The 23321-nt window shown below is 50.5% G+C and overlaps 2 protein-coding genes across 42 annotated transcripts in view; one reads left to right on the top strand and one right to left on the bottom strand.

The window, feature by feature from the left end:
• The first annotated feature begins 804 nt into the window (after positions 1–804).
• Positions 805–3042, top strand: LOC117891150 (E3 ubiquitin-protein ligase RNF25). The gene is made up of 3 exons (XM_034796403.1): positions 805–934; positions 996–1064; positions 1127–3042. The coding sequence occupies exons 1-3, from the start codon at positions 927–929 to the stop codon at positions 2160–2162; spliced, it is 1113 nt and encodes a 370-aa protein (XP_034652294.1). The 5' UTR covers positions 805–926; the 3' UTR covers positions 2163–3042.
• Positions 3043–3664: 622 nt separating this feature from the next.
• LOC117891140 (microtubule-actin cross-linking factor 1) overlaps positions 3665–23321 on the bottom strand; it is a 67485-nt gene continuing 47828 nt past the window's right edge. For 13 of the 41 annotated variants that reach the window (XM_034796372.1, XM_034796373.1, XM_034796374.1 and 10 more), the window contains 19 exons: positions 21913–22059; positions 14364–21850; positions 14211–14246; positions 13232–13457; positions 11208–13167; positions 10969–11143; positions 10607–10663; positions 10173–10217; positions 9696–9767; positions 9346–9520; positions 9156–9273; positions 8862–9091; positions 8686–8803; positions 6799–6992; positions 5636–5909; positions 5388–5568; positions 4979–5044; positions 4710–4799; positions 3665–4388 (listed from right to left, as the gene is read on the bottom strand). In XM_034796372.1, the coding sequence (XP_034652263.1) occupies positions 4247–4388; positions 4710–4799; positions 4979–5044; positions 5388–5568; positions 5636–5909; positions 6799–6992; positions 8686–8803; positions 8862–9091; positions 9156–9273; positions 9346–9520; positions 9696–9767; positions 10173–10217; positions 10607–10663; positions 10969–11143; positions 11208–13167; positions 13232–13457; positions 14211–14246; positions 14364–21850; positions 21913–22059 (11793 nt within the window). In that variant the 3' untranslated portion in view covers positions 3665–4246. Of the gene's footprint in view, positions 4389–4646; positions 4800–4978; positions 5045–5387; positions 5569–5635; positions 5910–6078; positions 6258–6798; positions 6993–8685; positions 8804–8861; positions 9092–9155; positions 9274–9345; positions 9521–9695; positions 9768–10172; positions 10218–10606; positions 10664–10968; positions 11144–11207; positions 13168–13231; positions 13458–14210; positions 14247–14363; positions 21851–21912; positions 22060–23321 lie in introns of all 41 variants that reach the window. The other 28 variants (XM_034796387.1, XM_034796366.1, XM_034796383.1 and 25 more) reach the window with 15 other exon arrangements.

The following is a 23321-nucleotide window of genomic DNA, read 5'->3' as shown; positions in this document are numbered from 1 at the left end:
CGACGAGAACAGCAGTTGAAAAGTTGTATGAAATGAAATGATTTGTCTGTAAAAGATGGATTTGGTAACAATGTTGATAATACGGCAGCAACGAAGTCGAGAAGCGACGGCGTTTCCATAATATGCATACAATTTTGAATAAAGCAGTATAAAATCTGCATTTAAAACAATTACAGCATTCAAATACAATAACAACTTTTATTGGTATATTTATTTTTCCAACCCCCAAGGGTCTGGCCACCAACCCCACCCCTCATTCTGCACATGTTGCGGCAGGTCAGGTTCATACGCCAAGCCCCGAAAACAAAATCAAATCATCAAAACGAATTTTCTTTCCTAAACTGTGAGTTTAGGAAGTCAACGCACCAACACATACATTGCTTGCAGTGTCCGTGTGAAACCGGTTTGGAGCGCTACAAAATCATTGGCTACACGAACTTATACAAATGTAGCTTCTAGCTGCGCGCTCTACAAACACTAATACCCATGTAGCTTGGGCTTCTGCTGCGTGTTCTACATGCACTAATACTTGTAGCCGGGACTCCAGGCAGAGGCCTGGGACTCCAAGGCGCACATTTTGCGGTGACGTTTTGCTTCTTCAAAGCTGGATATCTATTATACTATTTGGTTAGTGCCCTTGCGAAGCAAAATACTGGAAAACTAAGGCTCTCTGTCCACAGACAATCGATTCTACAATCGCAGAAAATAATAATATTAGCGCTGAGAGTCACAACCAGCTGGCAATATCCAAATAGAGGAAAATGATTTTTGTATGATTTACGGTATATTTTGAAAATGAGAAGGTATAGTTTTGAGGGTCATGCGGTATATTATAACGACTCATCCGCGGTCACACTGTTTAGGTGTCTCAAATCGATTTTTTAAAACTCAAAAATACTCAAATTCAGCACTGAAAACCGAATAAAATGGACGCGTAAGTGAATGAAAATTGTTTGCAAAGCGGCTTTCTATTAACGGAAAGTGTTTTCCCACAGATTACAAGACGAGGTGGAATCGCTGGAGGCAATTCTAATGGAGGATGTTTGCATCAAGCGCACTGCCAGGTAGGTTATCTGAAAACCGAATCTTTATGCTACTAAACACAGAAATTACCTCCCAACATAAGCGGCGACGTGGACCTAATCGAAACGACAGTTCTTCCGCTGACTGGAGAAGAGTCCGAGCAGCAGTACGTATGTGTTACGCTGCAGGTTCAGCCGACGCCGGGTTACCCAGACGCCAGTCCCACATTTAAACTGCTTCGACCCCGGGGGCTAGACGACGCTCGCTTGGAGGCCATACGCACCGCCTGCAATGTCAAGATCAAGGAATCGTTGGGCTTTCCCGTCGTCTTTGACCTGATTGAGGTGGTGAGGGAGCATCTGACTGGCAGCAACCTGCCCAGCGGACAGTGCGTTGTCTGCCTGTATGGATTCGCCGAGGGAGACGAGTTCACTCGAACCGAGTGCTTTCACTACCTGCACAGCTACTGCCTAGCCAGGCACTTGAATGCACTGCGGCGCAACTACCAGGAGGAGTTTGAGAAGCTGCCCGCCTGGCTGCAGAAGACGGCCGATCCCTTCCAGGCTTTGTGCCCCGTTTGTCGGGAACACATCAGCGATGAGTCAGACAGTCTGAAGTGCGCCATGCCGCCCTCAGAGCTTATCAACGCTCCCGAGTTCAAAGTGACCCAGGAGCTTAGAGAAATGCAGCAGCGCATGTCACAGCTGTATCTGCAGCAAAAGAGTCGTGGGGCCATCATTGATGTAAAGGCCGATAGTGCTGCTGTCATTTCCATTGAGACGGAGGAGGATGTACGGCGTCGTCGTCGTCGTGAAGAGGCGGAGGCCGCTAGGAAGTTGGAGGGACCAGCCAAGGACGAAGCCACAAAACCCACAAGCAGCTCTACTTTTGCACCCGTTGTGCAGGAGACGCATCGTGTCATGACAGAGCCGACAAACAACAACTATCAGCATCATAATCGTCGTCACTATCGCGGCAACAGGCGCCATCAGCACCATGGACACCACCATCGTGCCGACCGCGATCGCGAGCCAAACCCGGCCGCAACTGGAGGCACTTCGGGCGCAAGCAGTGCCGCAACTACAGGGACAGGAAAGCAGGCAAAGGCTCAGTCTGCCTGCTCTGGCCCTACCAGGTGACAATGGCTTCCAGAACTGATGCGGCTCCGGATACCCATTGCGTTGCCATGCTGCTAATACACAATCCAGCACCATCCCAGACAGAGCAGATTCTTTTAAGTTTCGTTTCGTGAGGCGCACTCGTTTCTGTGAATGTTTTTTTTGTCGTATTTATGTTTAGTTAGCTTTAGCGAACCGGGTTAGCTAATTTTCTATTAACATTGATATTTAGTTGTATATTAACTATAATGATATTTGTAATGGTTTGCAAAAGACTTGCGGCACCATGCCGAGACGATATTACGATTACGATTATGAGAATGAGGATGAGGATGACTAGGTTTGATAGCTAGAGAGTAAAGCAAGCATGTATTTAGCAGCACCACTGGCAGCGCTGGCGTTGACGAAGCACTCCATACCATACGATACGATCCGATACACACGACAGACACGATGGCCAAGAAGACACTGATATTGATATTGATATTACCATACGCATCGCATAATCTGCAGTTGCTCTCAATGTTTAGCATAAATATTTATCTCCCCCTTCCCCCTATCTAGCAGTCGCTAGCATCATAAATACTTGAAGTTGGAACCAACCACGAACCCCCATCTAGTCAGTCAGCAAAAGGAAGGGAAGTTAGATGTCAGATGAGGCCCGAGACCGTGACAGAGACAGTGAAATGCACTGTGCATGCATGCACAAATTAAATGTTGTAATTTATTGAGTGTTTGTGTAGATAAAAAGACCTGTACATCCGACATCCGCATGGATCGACGAAGGTTATACTCGTGTACAGTCATACTCGGGTATCGAAAATTCAATTTCAATGTGTCAAATAAATAATACGATTGGGAACCATAACGAATAAAATCAACTACCTAAATCATGGAATAAGCAGCGAAGTTTTACTGTGAAGCGGGGAAACAGGAATCAAATATTAAGTACGTACAAATCATGGTTTTATGTTATATTTTTTGTAAATTTTATTTCTCATTTAAATTGTTTTAATTTAATAGAATTACAAAAAACGTGTTTAATGCATTTTCTTTCGATTCGTACAACAAAATAATTTAGTATTAGTATTTTACAATATTTATATAAAGGGAGGGACGCAACTCGCTTCAATTTCTCCCACTTTCGTTGCGTTGCAATTGCATATATCAAAAACAAAATAATTATGCAATACAAAATCTGTGTGTGTGTGGGTGTGTTTGTTTGTTTGTAGTACGTGTGTGTTTTTCACTTAACAGTTAAATATTAATTAAACTTATAGTAATGACTTTTAGTATATAATTAAATATTTTCTTTATGCGGCTTACATTTTTCACAATCCTATTAGTTTAATAACAGAACAAAATCAAATTTTTTTCTCTTAAATGTGTTTTAGTTATTTTTTTGGCCGTACGACCTCTGCCACGCCCCTAGCTGGCTAGTGGACCATCAAACTGGCGATTTTAATGGTGACACATGGACACAGAAAGGTTTGCCACAGAGGTCCCGACATTTCATTCGAATGTGTTTTTTTTCGATATATTTTTAGATTTTTATTATTTTGTAATTCTTTTACTTGCCTTGGAGCACTTGGAGTGTATTTTTCATTAATTTACGCTTGTTTTCTCGTCGTTTCGTTTATAAGTATATACAAATTATAATTTTGGAAACATGTATAACTAGTGAATGGGAGGGGGGTAGTGGACATTACAAATTAGTAGTAGCAAAAGGTAGTGTAGTATTTTTATTAGTAGTACTCGTAAGTAGGTTGCTTGCTTCTCCGATCAACTTTGTGTGCTAGCTATATGTATGTCTGCGTCTTCCACATATCCTCTACATACATATGTACGTATGTGTCTTTTACAAAATATATACTATACTCGTAAGTGGTATAAACGGGCACTTGAATGTTAGTCTCTACAGAACTGTGTGCTGTGTGTGTTCCTGCTACATTCATTGCTAATGTAGTCTCTCTCACGATTATTGGGGAGCGGGGTTTAGTTTAGTTTAGAACATCAGTGCGTAGTTAGTACATAAGTTTGTTGGTTGTGTGTATGGTTTAAATATTGGCATTCTTCGTCTCCATATTTCTCCTCATTTAGCCATCCTAGAGCCGGAAAGGTTCGCGCTTCTCCGTTGGTGTGGTGCCGCGCGCTGTGCGATGCATGGTCGAGCTGAATGTCGGCTCCGCCGAACTCTTGCGCGGTGTCTGCATACCCGACGGGGTCGAGCTTCCGCTGATGTTTCGCCTATAAGCAGGAGATCAGTTAGTCAAATGATTAAACAAATGATTTCCAAATCATTTAACAAATAACAGAAACAAAAGTAATACTAATCTAGAAATAAATCTTAGATAAATAAAGCATTAGTTGAAAGCTTTTGTTGCTGGTTGTTTTCATGGCAGTGGCATGCGCACATTGACAGTTCCGACATTCGACATGCTCGGAAAGGGTCCAACAATCAAGGTACAAATAACTTAAAAACAACATTAATTAGATAATAATTACTTGCTATAGATAGAGTTGTAAATTTGCTAGTAAATGTCTTTCTTGAGTGCTTATCAACTTTACCCCAAGCTGGTTGGATTCGTAGTCGAGTTGGTGGGCGATGTTGACTTGGAATCGAATGAGGGTATCTTAATCGGTATCCGTGATGGGCGGCTTTAGGTGTGGGGATGGTAAGTACAACAATACGAGTAGTTAGCATATATCTATATAATAAACCATAACCACTGATCCACCATCCTGCGCTATTTCATGATATGTCTTATGTCTAGCCTAAGCTTATGAACTTGTAATTATGTTAAGTGTGGAGTTGAGAGCCTTGAGAGCGGTATTACCTAATTGGTTTGAAGCCGAAGCCTGTTAGTGCTGGTATACTGGATGATCTACTCATGCCTCCGTTGCTGTTTTGAGTATTTTGTTTTTCGTTTTATTTTTTGGATAGGGTTTTCGGGCATATGCAGGTATTTTTATTTTTATTTGTTTTGTTTTAGTTGCGTTCAAGCAAAATTTCAAATGTTTCAAATGCCAATTGGAGTTGTTTGTTAGCGTATCATGATGTTTGGTTGGTTGTTTGTTTGTTTGTGTGAGTTGTGTTGTTCAAAGGTTAATGCGGTAAACCGAAAATAATGTGGAAAATAAAAGTCATAAATTAATAAGGATTGATTGATTTTATGCCCCACTATCCCCATTGAATTCCCCGCTCTGAAATGTGTCATGGCAGAGCAACTGTCACCAAAATCCTACCTTGTGGGTGCTGGACTGGCCGAGCCGGAGGCGGTTTTACGGGTAATGGTGCTGGAGCCATTCAGGCGACTGCCTGGCGTGGTGGTCGTCACTGAGAGTCGCGCTGGCCGAGGCGTAGTGCCGCTGGCAGTGCTTGCCGTTGATGGTTTCCGTTGCGGAATGCGTGAAGGCGTGTGATCGTCTGCGGGAATATAAAGAAATATAAATTGGAATCCATTGGAAGATCGAAATGCGCAGCTGAAGCTTACCCGTGCTATCCAGCGACAGCGTGGAGCCATGTCGAGATGGTGGCTTCGATCCTTGTCTGCTGAGCGGGCGTGAGTTGGGCTTGGAGCCGGCACGAGAGCCTCCTGGCGTGAGGCCTGTGCGTGTGCTCGTGTAGGTGACCTTGCGCGGTGTGTACCGGCCCGAGGGTCCGCCGTGGCTGCCCTCGTTGTCGCTCAGAGAGTCGGGTGTGCTGGCCGAGAGGGACGAGCGTGATGGCCGCGACATGGGAATGGAACGAACGGATCGCTCGCGAACCTGTGTGGAAGAGAGCTAACGATTAGCTGTGATCTTTTTTGTGACGATTGGACCCCCACTAGACCCGCTGAAAATGGAACCGAATTGATTCAGAGATTCTCCTCCTTCTGTGGCTTCTGCGGCTCATCCTTCTCTCACTCCGCCGCCAATCAATGGACAATGCACTTACCCAGTGTGTTGTTGGATGACAATGCAGCACATGTGGACTCAGCGGGACCGAGCGGCTGGTATTGCATCGGACGAATACCGTGCCGCCGGCACCCATGTGTATAGGAAAGGCGCATGGAACTTGGTCTTGAGCACGGATTTTCTCAAAGATTGGCATTAATTCGGCCAAGTGCTCATCAGCTACATGTATAGAAATCAATTTTGGATACGTTTAGCCAACATTGGACAGCATAAGGCAGCTGGCAAACGGCATATGATCATTTAAGCCATGGACAACAACCTAACAACCTAGCGCCTAGCGCCTAACAACCTCAATGGCCTCTTGTGCTTGGACGGGGTGTACTGTACTCTAGCATTAACTCAAAAATGTCGCAAAAATGAATAGAGAGGCAACAACAATATATATGTATGCATATACGGTACGTACAATTAAAATTATACGAAAATGTTCTCATGCAGATATAGTACAACAAATCAAGAGTCGGCGGCGCAGCAGCAGCTTTGGCGAGAGCTTTGCTTTGTCAACAACACACACAACGAAATAACCCAAAACGAAAGGCGCACTTACATACCTCGTGCCCTTCCTTAATGGATGTACGGATGGATGGATAGAGAAGGTTTGGTGGGGGGTGGTGATTGGGGTCAGGGTTTCACACTTTCTGATACTTGTTACTTGTTACTCGTTACCCGCGTAACGCTTAGTTTCTGTTCTTTGATTTACCTTGATGATGGGACCCTGTCCACTCATATATGGCGGCAAGTTGGAGCTGCCGCCATTTTGGGCATTGGGTGAGGAGGTGGCAGTGGCGGCTGCATTGGGCGTGGAACGTCTGGGCGTGAATGCGGCCATGCTCTGCGAGACGCCATCGGCCAATATGAATTGTTCGCGCAGCTCAATGTTAGTGCGTCCCTTGGCTGCTCCGAGGCGGTAACAGTGTGGCATTAGGCAGGCGGTAGCGGTTGACATGGTGGTAATATATATATATATATGCAAACACATATATAGACACCACACACACACAACACATACACGATACAGGCGCGCACGAGTATGTTTTCGGGCAATGTTTGTTGTAGGGCGAACATATAAACAAACAACAACAATAACAGCGAAATATCGTTACCGCAAAGTAGAATTTGACACAGTATTTTCAGTGTTTGTTATGTTTGGTTTTTGTTCGTGTTTTGTGGGCACAGGCGGGTGCATATCGGGCGTGGGCGTGGACGTGGGCGTGGGCGGCGCAAGCGAAGTGTTTACATATTTATCGGGATCATTTATTCAACAGATTCAATCATTTTTCGGTATTTCGGTTCAATAAGAAACGGAAAATAACCATTTGGAAAAAAAGAAAAAGGGGGAAACATAAAATTTGATTAGTAAAAAACGAAACAAAAAACACAGATACACAAAAATTCAATTGTTATCTAATTTTGGCAAGAGACGAGACTAGACGCACAACGAAATTTGGTGAGAGGCTTCAAACATAGAATGGGTGACATGAACGGCACTCCAGTGCTGTTAGTTAACAGCAGGCGCGACTGCAGCTGTTAAGCAGAATGTTAGTTGGAAAGCAACAGAGCGAGTGGGTTAACAAAATGAAGATCATGCATTAAAGTAGGTCTACGAGTAATAGTATTACATATAGCAGTTAGGCGTTGCTGGCGATGTTACCCGGTTAATAGCACTATCTAATACTAGATACAGTAGGAAGGAAAGGCAGGAAGGATGTGGTTATGGGTGAGTTTTATGGGCATAGTACATATATATCAATTGTTACGCAGTTAAGAATCGAAGCGACATAAATGAGCATGAGTACAGCAAAAAGGCTAAATCCAAGGCTAGGCTGGGCTTTGGATTTCATTGGGGTTTTTGCTTGTTGATTTCGTTTGGGTTATTGTGTATGAGGCGGCATAGGCGCTGGCTGGATGGCAATAAAAACAAACGCGACTGTTAATTTGTAGCTTTTTTTTAGGCAACTTTTGGACCAAAATTATATAGTAGAGTACGAGTAGAATGAGGTTTAATCGATGGTCAGAACTGTTTAGAGGTTTCTTGTTTTAATTTTTCCAAGGGGTGTTGATTTTTTGTTTTTTTTTTTATTTTGTTTTAGGCACAATATATTTTATTGTTGGTTGGTTGTTGGTTGTGGTTAAATGACCATATCCGTTTGGTATTATTAATATTTAGCATTAAATCATAATTAGTTGTTAAGCACAACTGTACCTAAATGTGATATGCATATGATTTTCTATTGGTTTATATGAGATGTATGGATGATCAGGGCGATGCATGGCACATCTGGATCTGGATGGACAAAATGCATGTGGAATGCGGGGTGGCTTAAGATGTTTAATATTTCAGATGTGGACTACAAGATTACGCTAGAATATTATTATAGATATAGTTGGATGGATGGATGTATGTTTTGTATGCAATCGGGACTGATTTTGGGACTGATACTGGTACTGGAATACTGATGATGGAATGGTTGAAGTTCAACAAATTTCGAAAATGTGTGTGTGTGTGTACGCAACACAACTACATAGTATGGTGTGTTTTTTTTGGATAGCTAGAAATATTAACCGAACCGGTTCGTTCGAAACTTACCGCGACAGGGATCGTTCTTCGTCAGGAATTCATCCAGGGCCACCCAGCCGCCACCCACGCGCACCATAACAGTGCTGCGCAGGATGCGAACCAGGCGCAATTTCTGTGAATCTCCAAACTGCAAAAGAGGCAAGCATTAGTCTCTGCTGGCTGGCCAGTAGCTTGGGCGAACTTACTCTGTACTTGCCCTCGCCCACTTGGAACACACGGAACTTCTGTCGGCACGTGCAGAGCATGACCAGGCGCTTGACTTCATCGTGTATCTTGTCCGAGTCGTTGGCAGGCTTGCGCTCTTGCCAGTCGGGCCTCAGGGCGGCAATGAACTCCTGCCAATCAATGAGGCCCTCGCCATTGCGATCGAACAGATCGGCCACGGCCTTCATTTCCAAACCAGATGTGTCGAATTCTACAGTAAATTGAAGGCATCAGCAATGAAGTTGTTTCCCCATAAATGGTTGCTTGCAACTTACTCGTGTTGAGTATTCCGTCGATGAAGACATCGCGTGGTATCATGCCATTGTTGTCCTTGTCCATTTTGCGGAACAGATCCGTCAGGCGCGACTTCTTGTGGTTCATGTACTTGAGGAACTGTTAAGCAGGAACGAAAAGTGTCATAAATAATAATGTTTCGGCTGTAACTTGAAGCTGTGGAATACTTACGCGCTTGCGCCAATCGTCCCAGCTAAAGTTACGTGCACGCTCCACATCCTTCAGATACAGCAGATGATCGTTGAGCAGACGCTGGCGCTCCCATGAGAGCATCCAGACATCGCGCCACTTGGTCCACAGAAGCTTGGCGCGTGGCGAACGGAATTCAAGTTCGGGTCCAGTTGAGCTAATTAGAAATGGAGGAGAGCAGAATATGAGAAATTGTACCAGAGCCAGAGCTAGATGTGATCCAAAAAGATGATCCAATCCGAAACTACATAAGAAACACGAGCACTAGACATGCACAGCGTGTGAGAGGCGCACTCGATGATGAAGATGATGTTGTGTGGGGCGGCACTTACCTTGGTGAGAATCTGGGGCCGTAGTGCGGCAGACGATCTCTGTCGGGCGTGTCACGTGTGGGCGTGACACGACTGCACACAGATCATTGGATTGTACATTGTTTTTGGGCAAATAAAGCGGCAAGATGCATAGTTTTGATTGAAATTCGAGCGATATGAGGCAACGTATACGTAGGCGTAGATGAAAGTAGATTCAAAAAGAGACAAAAACAAAACAAAATATGGTAAAGTAACACGAACAAAATACGCAATGCACAGATACATAAAATACATAAATTTCCAAATAGATATTTGTAGATATACATAAATATTTATAGTATAGTTCGAATAGTTGTAGACGCAGCATTTCCAAAATATTGCAAGTTGAAAAGTTTGAAAAAACAAAAGAAATTCATTTTTGATTTCGTGAATTTTGTAAGACATGCGGAATCTATCTATTCAGAGATACTTGGAAAGTGTGAACCGTTGATAACTCACCTTCCCTTGCGGGCATTGAGTCCCTGGTCGCGAGAGCCCTTGAAGCTGTGGGAGAGAGAGAAGGAGAGACATGGATTAGATTACAGTTTGAGAGCAATTTTAACATTTTTGTCAGCAGTGATTAAGCAGGTGTGTGCAGGATTTGTATGATTGGTGTGGTAGTGGATTAGCTGCTACGGTGTTTTAGCGCTACATTCGGGAGATGGTTAAAGCAGCGGTTGGCAGGTCGATTCACCGTTCCACCGTTGCTTTGGAGTGTCATGTGGTTGAGGGTGGGAGTGGGGCTCTGCGGATGTTAGGCATTCACTAACACTGTTTTTCAGTATTTTTTTGTGGGTAGGATGCTTGTGTGAGTAAGCAGAGTCGATCGGGTAAGCGTATAGGATGTATAACGAGTAGCGGAAATTATAGAATGTATAAAGTTGCGGTCAAACCTTTGACGCCTCATGCCATCGGGCGACTGTTCACGCAGATCGTGACTGGAGCCACGACTGTATATCGATCGTTGATTGGTTTTTGTTGGTGTTTGGTTTGTTTTTTTTTGTTTTTTTGTTTTGGATAGGCAGAGAAAGAGTGCAAGACGTTGCGGGGGGAGTATTTTGATATTGATTTTGTAGCAATAAAGTGGCGGAGTGGATACAAAAAGAAAGTACAAAAAGAAATTGCAAAAATAAATACATGTACAAAATAATAATAAACAGATAAATATATACAGACAGAGGTACGGTAACAGCGGTGCTACTACAAGCCAGTGGCAGCCACTGGGCAACATTTTGGGAGCGGAACTTCTACTTACACTGGCGTCTTGCCGCTGCGGGATGGCTTCCGAGCACCGGGTGGCAGCTGGCGCGGCTTGCAGGCGCGATCCACCTCGGTCTGGCGGCGGGCCGTGTTCTCCATGAACTCCTTATGGTCCTCGATGAGCTTCTCCACGGGTGGAATTTCATCCGGCAGCTGCTCGTGCTTCAGGTCTGTGAGTAGAAATCAATTTTAGTTTCCTAGACATACTGGAAAGTGCAGTCGCGAGTTACTTACTCAACAGAGTGCCTTCGAGTCCAGTCAGCCATGCCAGCAGCTCCTCAATGTTATCGTCCAGATCCTTGAGCGACTGCAGGTGCAGCCCCAGCTTCGATTCGCGGTTGATGGCCCATTGGCGGACCTCCTCCCAGCGCTGCTGAATGATCGAAAGCCAGTTCTTGATGATGGGAATGGCGTCCGGATAGGCCTTGCCAATGATGTCTTCGGCATACTCGAACGTCTCCGTCTTCTCACGTTCGCGCACGCGCAGATCCTTCATGAACTCCACGTGGATGTCCATCATCTCGCGCGACACCTTCTCATCGTCTGGGGCGTTCTTGGCGTAGCGCAGCTTGTGCTCGGCATGATCCAGCCAGTCGAACAGAGCCTGGACACGGGCATTCAGCTTCTCAGCATCGACCAGGGCCACTTGGAGGCGCTCGCCGCGTTTGCCGACGGCATTCTTCACCTCCTCCCAAATGGCCTGCAGCTCATCCAGCTGCCGTCCCACCTCGGGATTGTTGCCCGATCGCTCCAGATCGCGTCCGGTCTTCAGCACGCCCTGCATCTGAGCGGCCCGCTTCTGCAGATCCTGCTCAATGTGCTTGTGGTGCTCGCACAGACCCTGCACCGTCTCCAGGTCCCCGTGGACGGGTCCGTTCTCGTTCAGGCGGCTCTTGGCCTTCTTCAGCCATTCGAAGAGTTCGCCCAAAGCATCGCTGAACTGGCCCGACAGCAGCAGGGCCTCCTCCAGCTTGCGCTGGCGTTCGATGCTCTTCGACCAGACACGGGTCCACTGCTCCTTCAGCTCCAGCAGCATCTTGTCCAGCACGGGCCTGTCGCCCTTGGGCGCACGCTCCATGAGGTTCTTGCCGGTGCGCATGGTGCCGTCATAGACTGTCTGCTTGGCGGCCAGCTGGCGATGGGTCTCCTTCAGCTTGGCAATGTACTTCTTGATCTTTTGCGGCTCCTTGGAGGCGGTGGCCTCCTCGATGATCTGGTCTAGGACCTGCTCGGTCTCCTGCAGATACTGCATCATGCCGCTCCAGGCATCGTTGAACTCACGCGCCTCTTTGTAGCCATGATCCAGGGCTCTGGTGCGCTCCGCCGCCTTGCTGACAACGCGCTCCCAACGATGCTGCACGGAGACGAGCAGGTTCTTGATGAGGATCACATCCTGCTTCTGGCTGAAGTACTTGAGATGTGTGCCCTTCTTGTCCAGCAGCAGCATGGCCTCGCGGTGTGTGCTCACGTCCTTCTGCAGCACCTTGTGCTCTTCCATCTGGGCTTGGATCGTTTCCAGAACGCGCGAGACAGCATCGGCATTCGATAGCTGCTTCTCGGCCTGTGTCAGCCACTCGACGAACGCTTGTAGCGTGTCGTGGAACTCTGTGGCCTCCTTGAGGGCAATCTCCAGCTTGATCTTCTTGTCGGATGCCCTCGAGACGACGGCGTCCCAGCGCTGCTTCAGCGTGCGCAGCGTGTGCTGCAGATTGCTGGAGGAGACCTTCATCTGGTTCTGGCGCTTGATGTACTCCTGGCCCTGGGCCTGGATCGTCTCCACCTTGGGCCTGTTCTCGTCCAACTCGTTGTACACCTCCATGAAGCGCTCCAGCTGCTCGGTGGCGGTCTCTGGGAGGCCACCCACTGGCTTGCTGGCTCCAATCACGGCATCCACATCGCCCAGCCATCCGAGGATGTCTTGGACCTCGGATATATAGCCATGAGCCTCGCGCAGTGCCTCCTCCAACTCGTGCTGGCGGTCGCTGGCCTTCTGCAGCAGCTGCTTCCATTCGTTGTTCAGCTTGCGAAGCTTCTCCTGCGTAGTCGACGCCTCCACGGAACCCTTCTCCGTCTCAATCAGCTGCCTGCCAGCATCGTTCAGCGTGTCCACCGAGTTCTGGTGCGCCTGTATATCGTTGGCCAGCACCTTTAGCTTGGCCAGCTCAACCTCGAGCAGTTGTGGGTCTCCGGGTATCTGTAAAGGAATCAACCAAAGATTAATCCACCGCTGGCTGGGATTTGGCAGCTTCAACTCTTACCGGCTTCAACTGATCCAAAGTGCCGTCTGTCCTGTCGATCCAGACCAGCAGCTCGTTGAGCGCGTGCTGGAATTGACCCAAGTGGAGCAGTGCGTGCTCCAGTTGCTTCTGCCTGTCGACCATGCCGCGCAGCAGAGCCTCCCAGCGACGATTGACCACCAAGAGGGGCTCCCGTATGGATGCCGCTTGCTCGGGTGAAGTGCGTTCCGTCAGTTCCACAGCTTGTCTGTAAGGAGGCATCAGATGTGGCATTAGCAAAATGATTCCACTACAATAAATCATCTGCAGTAACAGCAAGCAAAGCAATACAAATGCCAGACGCAAGTGTTTTTTTTTTGTTGAGCTAACAATTCATGCAATTTTTTTAAGAGTAAAAGTTCGAGTAGTACTTTGGGTGCACGCTCGGGTAAGAAAAACACACAGGTGCCGCGACACTAGAATATACCCGGTACTCCCTACGTTTGCTGCCCACTTAAGTACATTTATTCTAGTGGTTTCTGTAGCGCAAATTCCTTTACATTCCTCACTATTTATTTATTTCTAACAACAAATTATTATCCATTGTAACTCGCTCAATCAAAACTCCAGCTTGAGGGATTCAATCGAATTCGCAATTCTGAGTTTTCTCTGATTCTTGGCCAGCCGTTTTCTAGTAACCTAAAAAATGTGTATGCTAAAGAGTTTTTGGCTAGTTTGTGGGATCGGTAAAGGATCCAGAGCTGGTTAACAACAAAATAATCAAATTTACACCCACAAATATGTGAGTACCGGGCATAAATAGAAGAGGCTTTAACTTGCCGCCTCCAATTGGTTCACTCTATCGAGCGTGCACTGTGTGTGATTCTGTGTCAATTGCAAAAAATACATGCTCGATTCAGCTTAAATCTCAGTGGATCTCAATAGATCCAGTGATCTGTTATCAGGCACTTAACAAATACACAACGAACGAATGAACGAACGAACGAACGAAGGCACTAACGAGATTTTTGTTGAGATTTCTTGCCTTTCTAGACCTCTGCCAATTGACACGACGACGATGGGGGATACGTAACCAAGGGCGATAAAATATTAGATTTAAATCGATTCGGGAATTGATAAGAGAAGGATAAGTTTATGGGTGGATGGGGCTTACCTGTTTAATGCTTCTACTTCGACCATATGCGGATCGACTTCATCCTTGAACGACTTGAGTTGCTCAATCTGTCGCTTGACGGCATCAATGTCGGAGCCCACGGGTCCCAGATGGCCAAACTTGTCCTCGGCCTTGGTGAGGAACTTGAGCAGGTTCTGGAGTGTCTCGTGGAACTCCATGGCCTTCTCCATGGCATCGATGAGGTTCTCCTCGCGCTTGGCATACAGCGCCGTGATGTTGTCCCAGGCATTGTCCAGGTCCTCGATGTGCTTCTTCACCTCTGGCTTGTCGGGCTCGCCGCACATGTTCATCAGGTTGCTGCCATGACGGCGCACCTGCTCGACCTCGGGCTTGGTCTGGTCGATCTCATGGCGGATCTCTTGCAGGGCCACCTGCTGCTTCTTGATGTCCTGAGGCTGGGCTGCTGGCGGTTCCTGGCAAGAGAGCGTCTCCTCCAGGTCCTTGAGGGTCTTCATCACGCTGTTCAGCTGCTTCCAGAAGGGCTCGGCCACGCTCAGGATATCGTCCAGCGAGCTGCCGCGCTTCTTGGTTGCCTTCTGCACATCGTTCCACAGATTGTTGAGCTTCTCCAGCTTCGCCTTGATGTCGCGCACAGCCGGATCGGCCTTGTTGCCCGCCTTGGCAATGACATCATTGGCCGCCCGCTGCACGGCACTGAAGGCATCCTGCCGCTTGTCCAGGTCATCCATCAGAGCGTCGTTGTCCTCGATCTGCTCGCGAATCTTCTGCGGCAGGGCGGACAGCGGATCCAACTGGTTCACCTGGTCCACTGTATTGGCCAGGGCACGCAGCATTCCCTCCAGCTTGTCGGAGAACTGACTGGACTCCTGCAGGGCACTCTCCAGCGCCTGCTGTCGCTCGCGCAGCTCCAGCCGGAGGGCGGCATACCGGGCGTTGTCCGTGTCGAGAATTTCGTTGATCTTCGAACCGTCCTCGTCGGCCACCAGTGCCCCCAATGCCTCGCCTGTCTTGTTCAGCTTGTCCAGGAGCGGCTTGTGCTCGGCAATCGACTGCAGCAGACGCTCGTTCTTGTCCTGCTGCAGCGTGATCTGGTCGGGACGCAGGGCGGGCATGCTCAGGCGTGAGATTTGCTGCTCCATGTCGTCCAGCCAGGCGGTGAGGCCCTGGTGCGAGTCGGCAAAGTGCTCCGACAGGGGCAGGGCCTGCTCAAGGATGCCCAGACGCTCGCTGCACAGCTGGGCGACCGTGTCGACGATCTCCTTGAGGTCATCCAGCTTCTCGCGCAGCGTGGCCGTGTTCTCGCTCTGCGGCGACTCCCGCAACACCTTCTTGGAGGCGGCAGTCACATCGCGCACGCGTCCCTTCTGACTGGAGATGTCGTCGTTGATCGAGCGATGCTCCTGCAGCTGGGCACGCACCAGTTTCGGCTCCATGGCCGGATGATCGGCCTCGCGCAGCGTGGTGTCCATCTCGCGGAACCATTCCAGCAGCTCATCAATGTCGCCGGTCACCTCCTTGGCCCGCTGGTTGCTCAAATGCAGCCGCTCGGCCTTGCGTTGGATCTGCTCCACGATCGAGTCGAAGCGTCGGTTGTCGCGCGTCACAATGCTCTCGATGGTGGCCGCTCCCTCGCCGGGCGACAGTTGTCCCAGCTGCGGACCCACCTGATTGATGGTGTCCAAAATGGGCCGCATTTCGGCCAGTTCACCCTCCAATCGCAGGACATCCGCCTGACGGGGCTCGCTGGGTGCCAGCGCCGTCTCGGCTGTCTGCATCCACTCGACGAGTCGCGTGTGCGCCTCGTGGAACTGCTGCACCAGTGGCAGCGCATTCTGTGCGCTCTTCAGCAGATCCCCGCCGCGATTGGTCAGATCTCCGTAGCGACGCTGCAGCGAGTCGAGCTTGTCCTTCAGTTGGATGGCCTCGTCGTTGGAGATGTGCTTCATCAGCTCGGCGCCGGACTCCACGGTGGCCTCGACATTCGATGCGTGGCCGGCAATGTTCTCGTTGAGCTCCAGCAGATGGTCCATCTGCTCGAGCAGCTTCTCGGCGTACACGGGCACGGACTTGAAGCGCTTCAGCTCGTTCTCCATGCTCTCCATCCATGCCACCAAATCCTGGTAGCTGAGCACCAAGTGACGCAGTCCCTGGCGGGACTCGGCGAGCAGGGCGCCAATGTTGTCGCTGGCATCCACCAAGCCGGTGTAGCGCTCGGTGACGCCGCGCACCTTCTCGCCGAGATTGACAGCCTCCTCGTCGCTGACGAGATGCATCAGCTGGGCGGCCACGTCGGCCAGATCGGTAAAGTCGGGCTTCTTGCCGAGAATCTCGTCGTGCAGGCGATCGTGCTCTCGTATCCTCTGCTGTATCTTCTCCTCGTCGGTGGGTATCAGCTCCATGGACTTGACGGCGCGCTCTGTGCCGTCCAGCCACACTTCGAGGGGACTGATCTTGTCGTGGAACCGCTTGGCCACCTCCATGGCCTCCTCCAAGTCCTGCTCGCGCTGCTCGGCACCGTCGGTGAGGGCATCGAAGCGCTTCATCAGATCGTTCAGCTGCTTCTCGATGGACGCACGCTCGGAGGGCTCGCAGTGGTTGGCCACCTCCTGGCCGAGATTGGCCAGGGAGCCCATGGAGTTCTGGCGATCGAGGAGCATCTTTTTGAGGAACTTTTGCTCCTGCAACTGGGCCTTGACCACCTTGTAGTCGCAGCTGGGCGGCTTCTGGTTGGCCACCATCTCCTCGGTGTCGCTCAGCCACTTGGAGAGGCCGGCGAGGGCCTCCTGGAATTTGCCAGACTGCAGCAGGGCCACGTCCAGGCGACGATCGCGCTCGTTCATGCGCTCCTTCAGGTCATTCCAGCGATCGTTCAGCTTCTCCAGATCCTTCTCGATCGTGCTGGTCGAGACTCCGGTGCCGGCAGACCGCACCAGATCCCGTCCGGCCACATTCACCTTGTCCACATTGAGGGCCAGCGGCTCCACCTTGCGCTCCCTGAACTGGCGGAAGTCCTCCTGCTGGCGGCGTATCTGATCCAGCTCGGAGCCCACCGGCTTCATGCGCTTGAACTCTTCGCTCACGTCCTGAATGTCGTCGAGGGTCTGCGACTGATTGTCGTAGAACTCGCGCAGGGCCTTCAGCGTAGCCTGCAGATTGTCCTCGTGATCCTTCACTCGATTGTCCAGGCGGCCGAGCGTCTTGCGCAGCGTGGAGATTTGCTCGCGCGTCTGCGTGGTGTCTGCGGCAAAGCCAGCGTCCACCAGGACATCGGCGGCACGCTCGGCATCTTCGAGGCGACCCACCAGACGGTCCAGTCTGTTCTGAAGCTTGCCAACATCGTCCAGCTGCTGCTGCACAATCTTAATCTCGCGTGCGGGCGGCGACAGCTTCTCGATCTCCGTCTCCAGGTCGTTCAGATCGATGCCCAGGCTCTTCATTTGCTCGTTGAACTGGGACACGGCTGTGGCAGCCGATTGCAGCTCACCGCAACGATCGTCCAGGCGTCCCTGCAGCTCTGAGAGGCGATCGGCCAGACCGTCCACTTCGTTGGTCAGATGATCGGCATCGCCGCCGGCAGCTCTAGCCTCGGCGCTGATGTCCTTGGCCAGAGCCTTGAGCGACTGCAAGGGCTTGCTCAGGTTTGTCAGCTCCTCGCGTATGGCCTTGACACGCTCCAGCAGCTTGGGATCCTTGGCAGCTCCACCCAAAGCATCGTGGGCAGCGAGGCGATCCTCGCAGCGGCCCAGCGAATGATCCAGATTGCGCAGCTCATCGTTGAAGTCACCCAGGCGACGCGAGCAGTTCTCAATCTCGTGGGCACGCGCAATGAGGTCGTTGTTCAGGCGCTCCCAGCGATCGCGTATGTCCTGCAGCTCGGCCTTGATGGGCTCCTTGTCGATGTCACAGCTGCTGAGGAAGGTGTCGCCCAGACCCTTGGTGTTCTCAAACTCCCCAGAGTGCTTCCACACCTCGCTGCGGAAGGTCTGCAAGTCGCGCAGACGCGTCTCCAGCTTCGCCTTGGACAGCACGCCGGGCGTCAGGTCTGACAGCTTGTCCTCTGCGGTGCGCAGCCAGGCGAGGAATGTCTCGGAGGTCTGCGAGTACTTTTTGCAGTGCTCCATGCATGTCTGCAGGCGCGTGTGCCGATCGACGGCCTCGCGGCGCAGCTTCTCCCACTGCTGTTGGATGCGCTCCAGGTCGCGCTTGACCCCGCGATCCTGCTGGCGATCGGACAGATCCTTGCCCTTGTTGATGAGCATAATTACCTCATGCTCGCGGGCCATCACCTCGCGGTAGATGGGCTCGTGGGTGTCGATCTGGTGCTGCAGCGTCGGCTTGTGGGCGGAGACCAGCAGGCGATCGCTCAGGTTCGAGAGTTCGCCCGACAGCCAGCCCAGCGTCTTGGAGCAGTTCTCGGCAAAGTGGCGGCCATCCCGCAGGGAGGCCTCTGTCTCGGCCTTCTTGGTGTCCAGCTTCTTCTGCAGCGCCGAGTACTGCTTCTCCAGGGCGGCCACGCGGCCATTGACATCGGCCCGCGAGGCAGGATCTCCGAGAATGTTGCAGAGCGTGGCCGCGGACTGTTCCACGTCGGCCAGGAGCGGGCGTTGGCCCTCCAGTTGTCGCTCCAGGTTCTCGATCTTGCGCAGATTCTCCTGGTGATCCCCATCCAAGGGCAGCGTGTCCAGGCTGTCGCTGATGTTTTGCAGAGCCTCGCGCAGCCGATTGACGGCCGCATCGAACTCCTTGGAACTGTCAGCGGCGCCGCCCAGACTGTTGGCGCGATCATCGAGCTTGCCCACCAGATCCTCCCACTTGCCAATGATGTCCTTGAGCTTGATCTCGACGGCCTGGGCATCGGGTGTGCCGGCCAAATGGTCGACCACATCGTGTCCAAGATCCTGCAAGTGCTTCAGTTGCGGCTGCTGGGTGCGGAACTCCTCGCGGAGCACTTGCACCTGCTGCACCTGGCTCTGGACCATGCGGGGGTCCGAGGAGATGGGTCCCAGGACCGTCAGCATGCGCTCCTTGCTGTCCAGCCAGCCCTTGAGGTTGCCGTGGGTGTCGAGGAAGTCGCGCAGCTTCTCCGCGAAGGCGATGCGGTTCTTGCAGATGTCGTTGAGATTCTTCCACTTCTCCTGGATGCCGTTGTTCTCGAGGCGCAGCTGCTCGGCGCCGGGCACATCCGACTTGCGTCGCAGGATGTCCTTGATCTGGGCCTTGGTGGTGTCCAGCAGGCTCTGCTTCTCGTACATGTCCTCGAGGATCTTGCGCGCCTGCTTGATGCAGCGCTCGGCCTCCTCCTTGTTGGACACCGACTCCTTGGGCACCTGGCGCTGAACGCGCTCGAGGAACTGGGCCAGCCCCTTGAGGTTCTCGTACTGCTTGCGCAGCTCCTCGCTCAGGTTGTCCAGCTCGTGCTGGCGATCGTTGAGTCGCACGCCAATCAGCCCGTAGCGATTGTTGATCTCGCTCAGCTGCTGCTGCACGGGCGACAGCTCCGACAGCTGGAAGCCATCCTGAGAGGATCTGCGGCTACCGAATCCACTGGAACCAGTCGATAGTGGCGACAGAATGCCTCCCTTGGTGGGGCTGGGGCTCCTAGCGCTCTGGTCCGCTCCGGACATGCGTCGCAGCGGGCTCGTCCGCTTGATCGGGCTGTACGTGGAGCGTTTCCTGGCGGGGCTCTCGGGCCGTATCAAGGCATCGTACTGCGCTCCCACATCGTTGATCTTGTCAATGGTGGGCGCGTAGTCGCGATAGTCCTTGCAGATGGGCTTCAGCTCGTCGTGCTGCTGCCGAATGCGGTCCAGATCGATGGCCACCGGCGGCAGGCCGTTGACGCGCGCCTCAGTGCTGGCCAGCCAGGCGAGCACTTGGTCCTTGAGTCCCTCGTAGGCGAGCTGCTGCTCGGCCTTCTGCTTCGACAGCTTTGCCCGCTCATCGATGCTGATGTTGATGTTGCGCCACTGCGACTCTAGAGCCTTAATGCGATCCCGCAGGGCCCCGGTGTCGGTGACATCGCGCAGACCAATCAGATCCTTGCCCTGACGCACACAATCCTCGAATTGTGGCGCCAGCTGATCCTTGTCGCGCGACAGCTCGTGCATGCGACGGGCCAGCTCCTCGGTGGACAGCAGACTGGTCTCGCGACTGTCCAGTGCCTCCTGCAGGCTGCCCATGCGCTGCTCCACGGTGCTAATCTCGTCCAGATAGCGGCTAAGGCGGCCGTAGACATCGTCCAGGAACTCGCCACGCCTGTTGACCTTTTCGTAGAGCTTCTCAAACTTCCCGGTGACGTCGTTTAGATTGGCTTCCACCTTCTTGGCGATGCGCGCGTTCGAGGCGCTCGCCAGCAGATGCTTGGCCGAGATCTGGACGCTATCGATGCTGGCCTGGTGCGACTGCAGATCGGCTAGGAGCACTTTGTGCTCGCGTATCTGCTCCTGGAGTCGCTCCTTGATCAGCGAGGCGGGGCGCAGGTTGAGCTTGTACTTGTCCTCCGCCTGGCCCACCCAGCCACCGAGGCTGTCGAGGGCATCTTGCACGCCCTGCGACTGCACGAGCGTCTTGTCGAGATTCTTGCAGTGCTCGCCCAGGTTGTCCAGCAGCTGCTGGTAGCTCTGCTTGATGTCGGCGATGGGCAGCTCCAGCTGATTGATCTCCATGGGACTGAGCTGGCCGCCGAGGCTGCGCAACAGATTGTCGAGCGCCTGCTGGGCGTTGTCCACCAGGCGGCCGCTCGAGAGCAGCTCGTTGTGCAGTGCCTTGGCCTCGTTCATTTGGTCTTGGACGGCCTTGGGGTCGCCGGCAATCGGCTCGGAGATGAGGCGGGAGACGCGCGGATGCACGCTCCTCAGCCACTCGCTGGCCTTGTCCAGCGCATCCTGATACTCCCGCTGGCGTCCGCCCAGGCCCGAGACGCGATCCTGCAGTGCATTCACGCGATTCAGCAGATCCTTGTACTGTGCAGAGACCAGCGACACCTCCTGCCGTATGGGGCTCTCGGCACTGGCCAGCGGCTCCACATGGGGCAGTCTCTCTGGCAGCGAAGTGCGGAAATCGTTGAGGATGCCCAGGAACTCCTTGCTCTCGTCCACAAACTTCTGCGCAGCCATGGTGATGAAGCGCAGATCGGCCTGATGGCCAATCACATCGCTGACAAACTCCCGAATGGAGTCTGCCTGCGATCCGAGTCGTGTCAGATCCGACAGCGATCGCTCCTTGTCCTCGAGGGTGCGCCTGGCCATTTGCAGCCAGTCGGAGAACACATCCAGTTCGCTGCGCAGCTTCGTGAGCTCATCCCGTCCCGCTTCCAGGCGACGCAGCAGACGCACTGTGCGATCATTGACACGATCGACGCGCGAGCGCAGCTCCCGTCCGGAATTCTCCAGAGTGGTTACCTCTGGGGCGGACAGAACATCGCCGCCAGTGAGCACAATCTGTCGGATTTGCTCCAAGCAAGTGGCCACTGGTCGCTGCTGAGACTCGATCTCGTCCTTGATTTGCTGTGAAAGAGTATCATGTTTCAGAAAGGTTTCAGCAAGGATAAAGGAAGCGAGACACTCACCTTGAGGGCATTGATCTGGTTGCGCAGCTCATCGATTTTCTCGCGAGGTCCTCCAACACTTGAGATTTTCTGTTCGACGGTGGTGACCCATTTGAGCAGATCGTTGACATTCTCCTCGCACATGTTGAACTTTTCGAATACTGCTTGCTATATGGATCAAAAGGGTACACATGACACAGTAGGGAGACACAAAAAGATCATTAGAAAACTGTTGGAAATAAGGCAACAAGTTCTTAGCTCGATTTACGGGTCGCTAAAATATATTGTTGGGGGGATAATCATTGAAAGATATATATGTAAATGTATATATATAGGTCGATAGAGAAATGGAACACAAAATATATATATAAAAGAACACAAACATAAAAGCTGAAAGAACATATTTCTTTTTGTTTTGTGGGAGCAGCGGAAAAGCAAAAGACTTGAGGCAAAAGCGGGTTTTAAAAAGCATTAAACATAAACCATAAAATAAAATAAAGACGCACAAACACCAAATGATTACTTAATATTACCAAGTACTACTGCTACAACTACTGACTACTAGGAACAAGCACTAGTTTGGGTGGGTAGGGGAACTACTTTTAGTAGGCACTAACTACGTTTTAATGGTTTTCGTTTTTGGTTTCAGTTTTATTTTGTTTGTTGTTGGTTTTTATGGGGTTTTTCGGTTAGGGTTAATTTTGGTATCTTTTAGTTTTATTTTCAAATAAAAAACTGCAAACGAAATAATATTTATAAAAAATATATATATATATGTATGGTATAAATGCTGAAAAATAGGTAGAAAGTTGGCATTTAAACAAAATTTATGAATAAATAATAACTAATTTCTGGGCTGATTGGGCGGGGGTGGAAAGTAAAAAGAATATTACCCTAGTCCAAAACTAAGAGCAAAAGATAGAATCTAAACACTCAGATTAGACTGTAAACCGACAGTATGGTTGGAAATCTGATCTGATTGAGAACCTACTAGAATGATAAAGATACTCCCTAGGATATACGAATTGGGGGATAGCAGAGTATAGAATATAGAAATACGACGAGAGTTATGGCTAATGGGGAAAGACATTTTAATAATAAGATGACTGAGTTTAACGCTGCAACTTTGGATCTCTACATCCACGAGAGATGAGAGAGTGCTGCAGAGTCAGACAGAAATAAATCTTTCCTGTACGAAATGCTATTCACCTCTCCTGAATCCAATAACGATTCCCAATTTTGGGTCTTTTTCGCTACACATCCTATTATTAAATTGTCTTTGGTATGGTTATGAATATAGATATGGGATGTGGTGTGTGTGCGAGAGTTCAAGTGAAGAAAATTGTATGCTAATGTTAAAGACAAATCGATAGAAAAGAGCAGTAAATATATATATAGAGAATAGAGTATTGATTGATTGATTGATTGAT

This window comes from Drosophila subobscura, chromosome E (genome assembly GCF_008121235.1).
Source record: "Drosophila subobscura isolate 14011-0131.10 chromosome E, UCBerk_Dsub_1.0, whole genome shotgun sequence".
NCBI lineage: Eukaryota > Metazoa > Arthropoda > Insecta > Diptera > Drosophilidae > Drosophila > Drosophila subobscura.
The sequence above is the reverse complement of the archived record's forward strand: the minus strand, read 5'-3'. Positions and strand labels throughout refer to the sequence as shown.

What these genes read in the sequence shown, in the direction of transcription:
- LOC117891150 (XM_034796403.1), top strand. An exon ending in TGCATCAAGCGCACTGCCAG is followed by an intron (nt 1,065 to 1,126) that starts GTAGGTTATCTG and finishes TCCCAACATAAG; the next exon opens with CGGCGACGTGGACCTAATCG.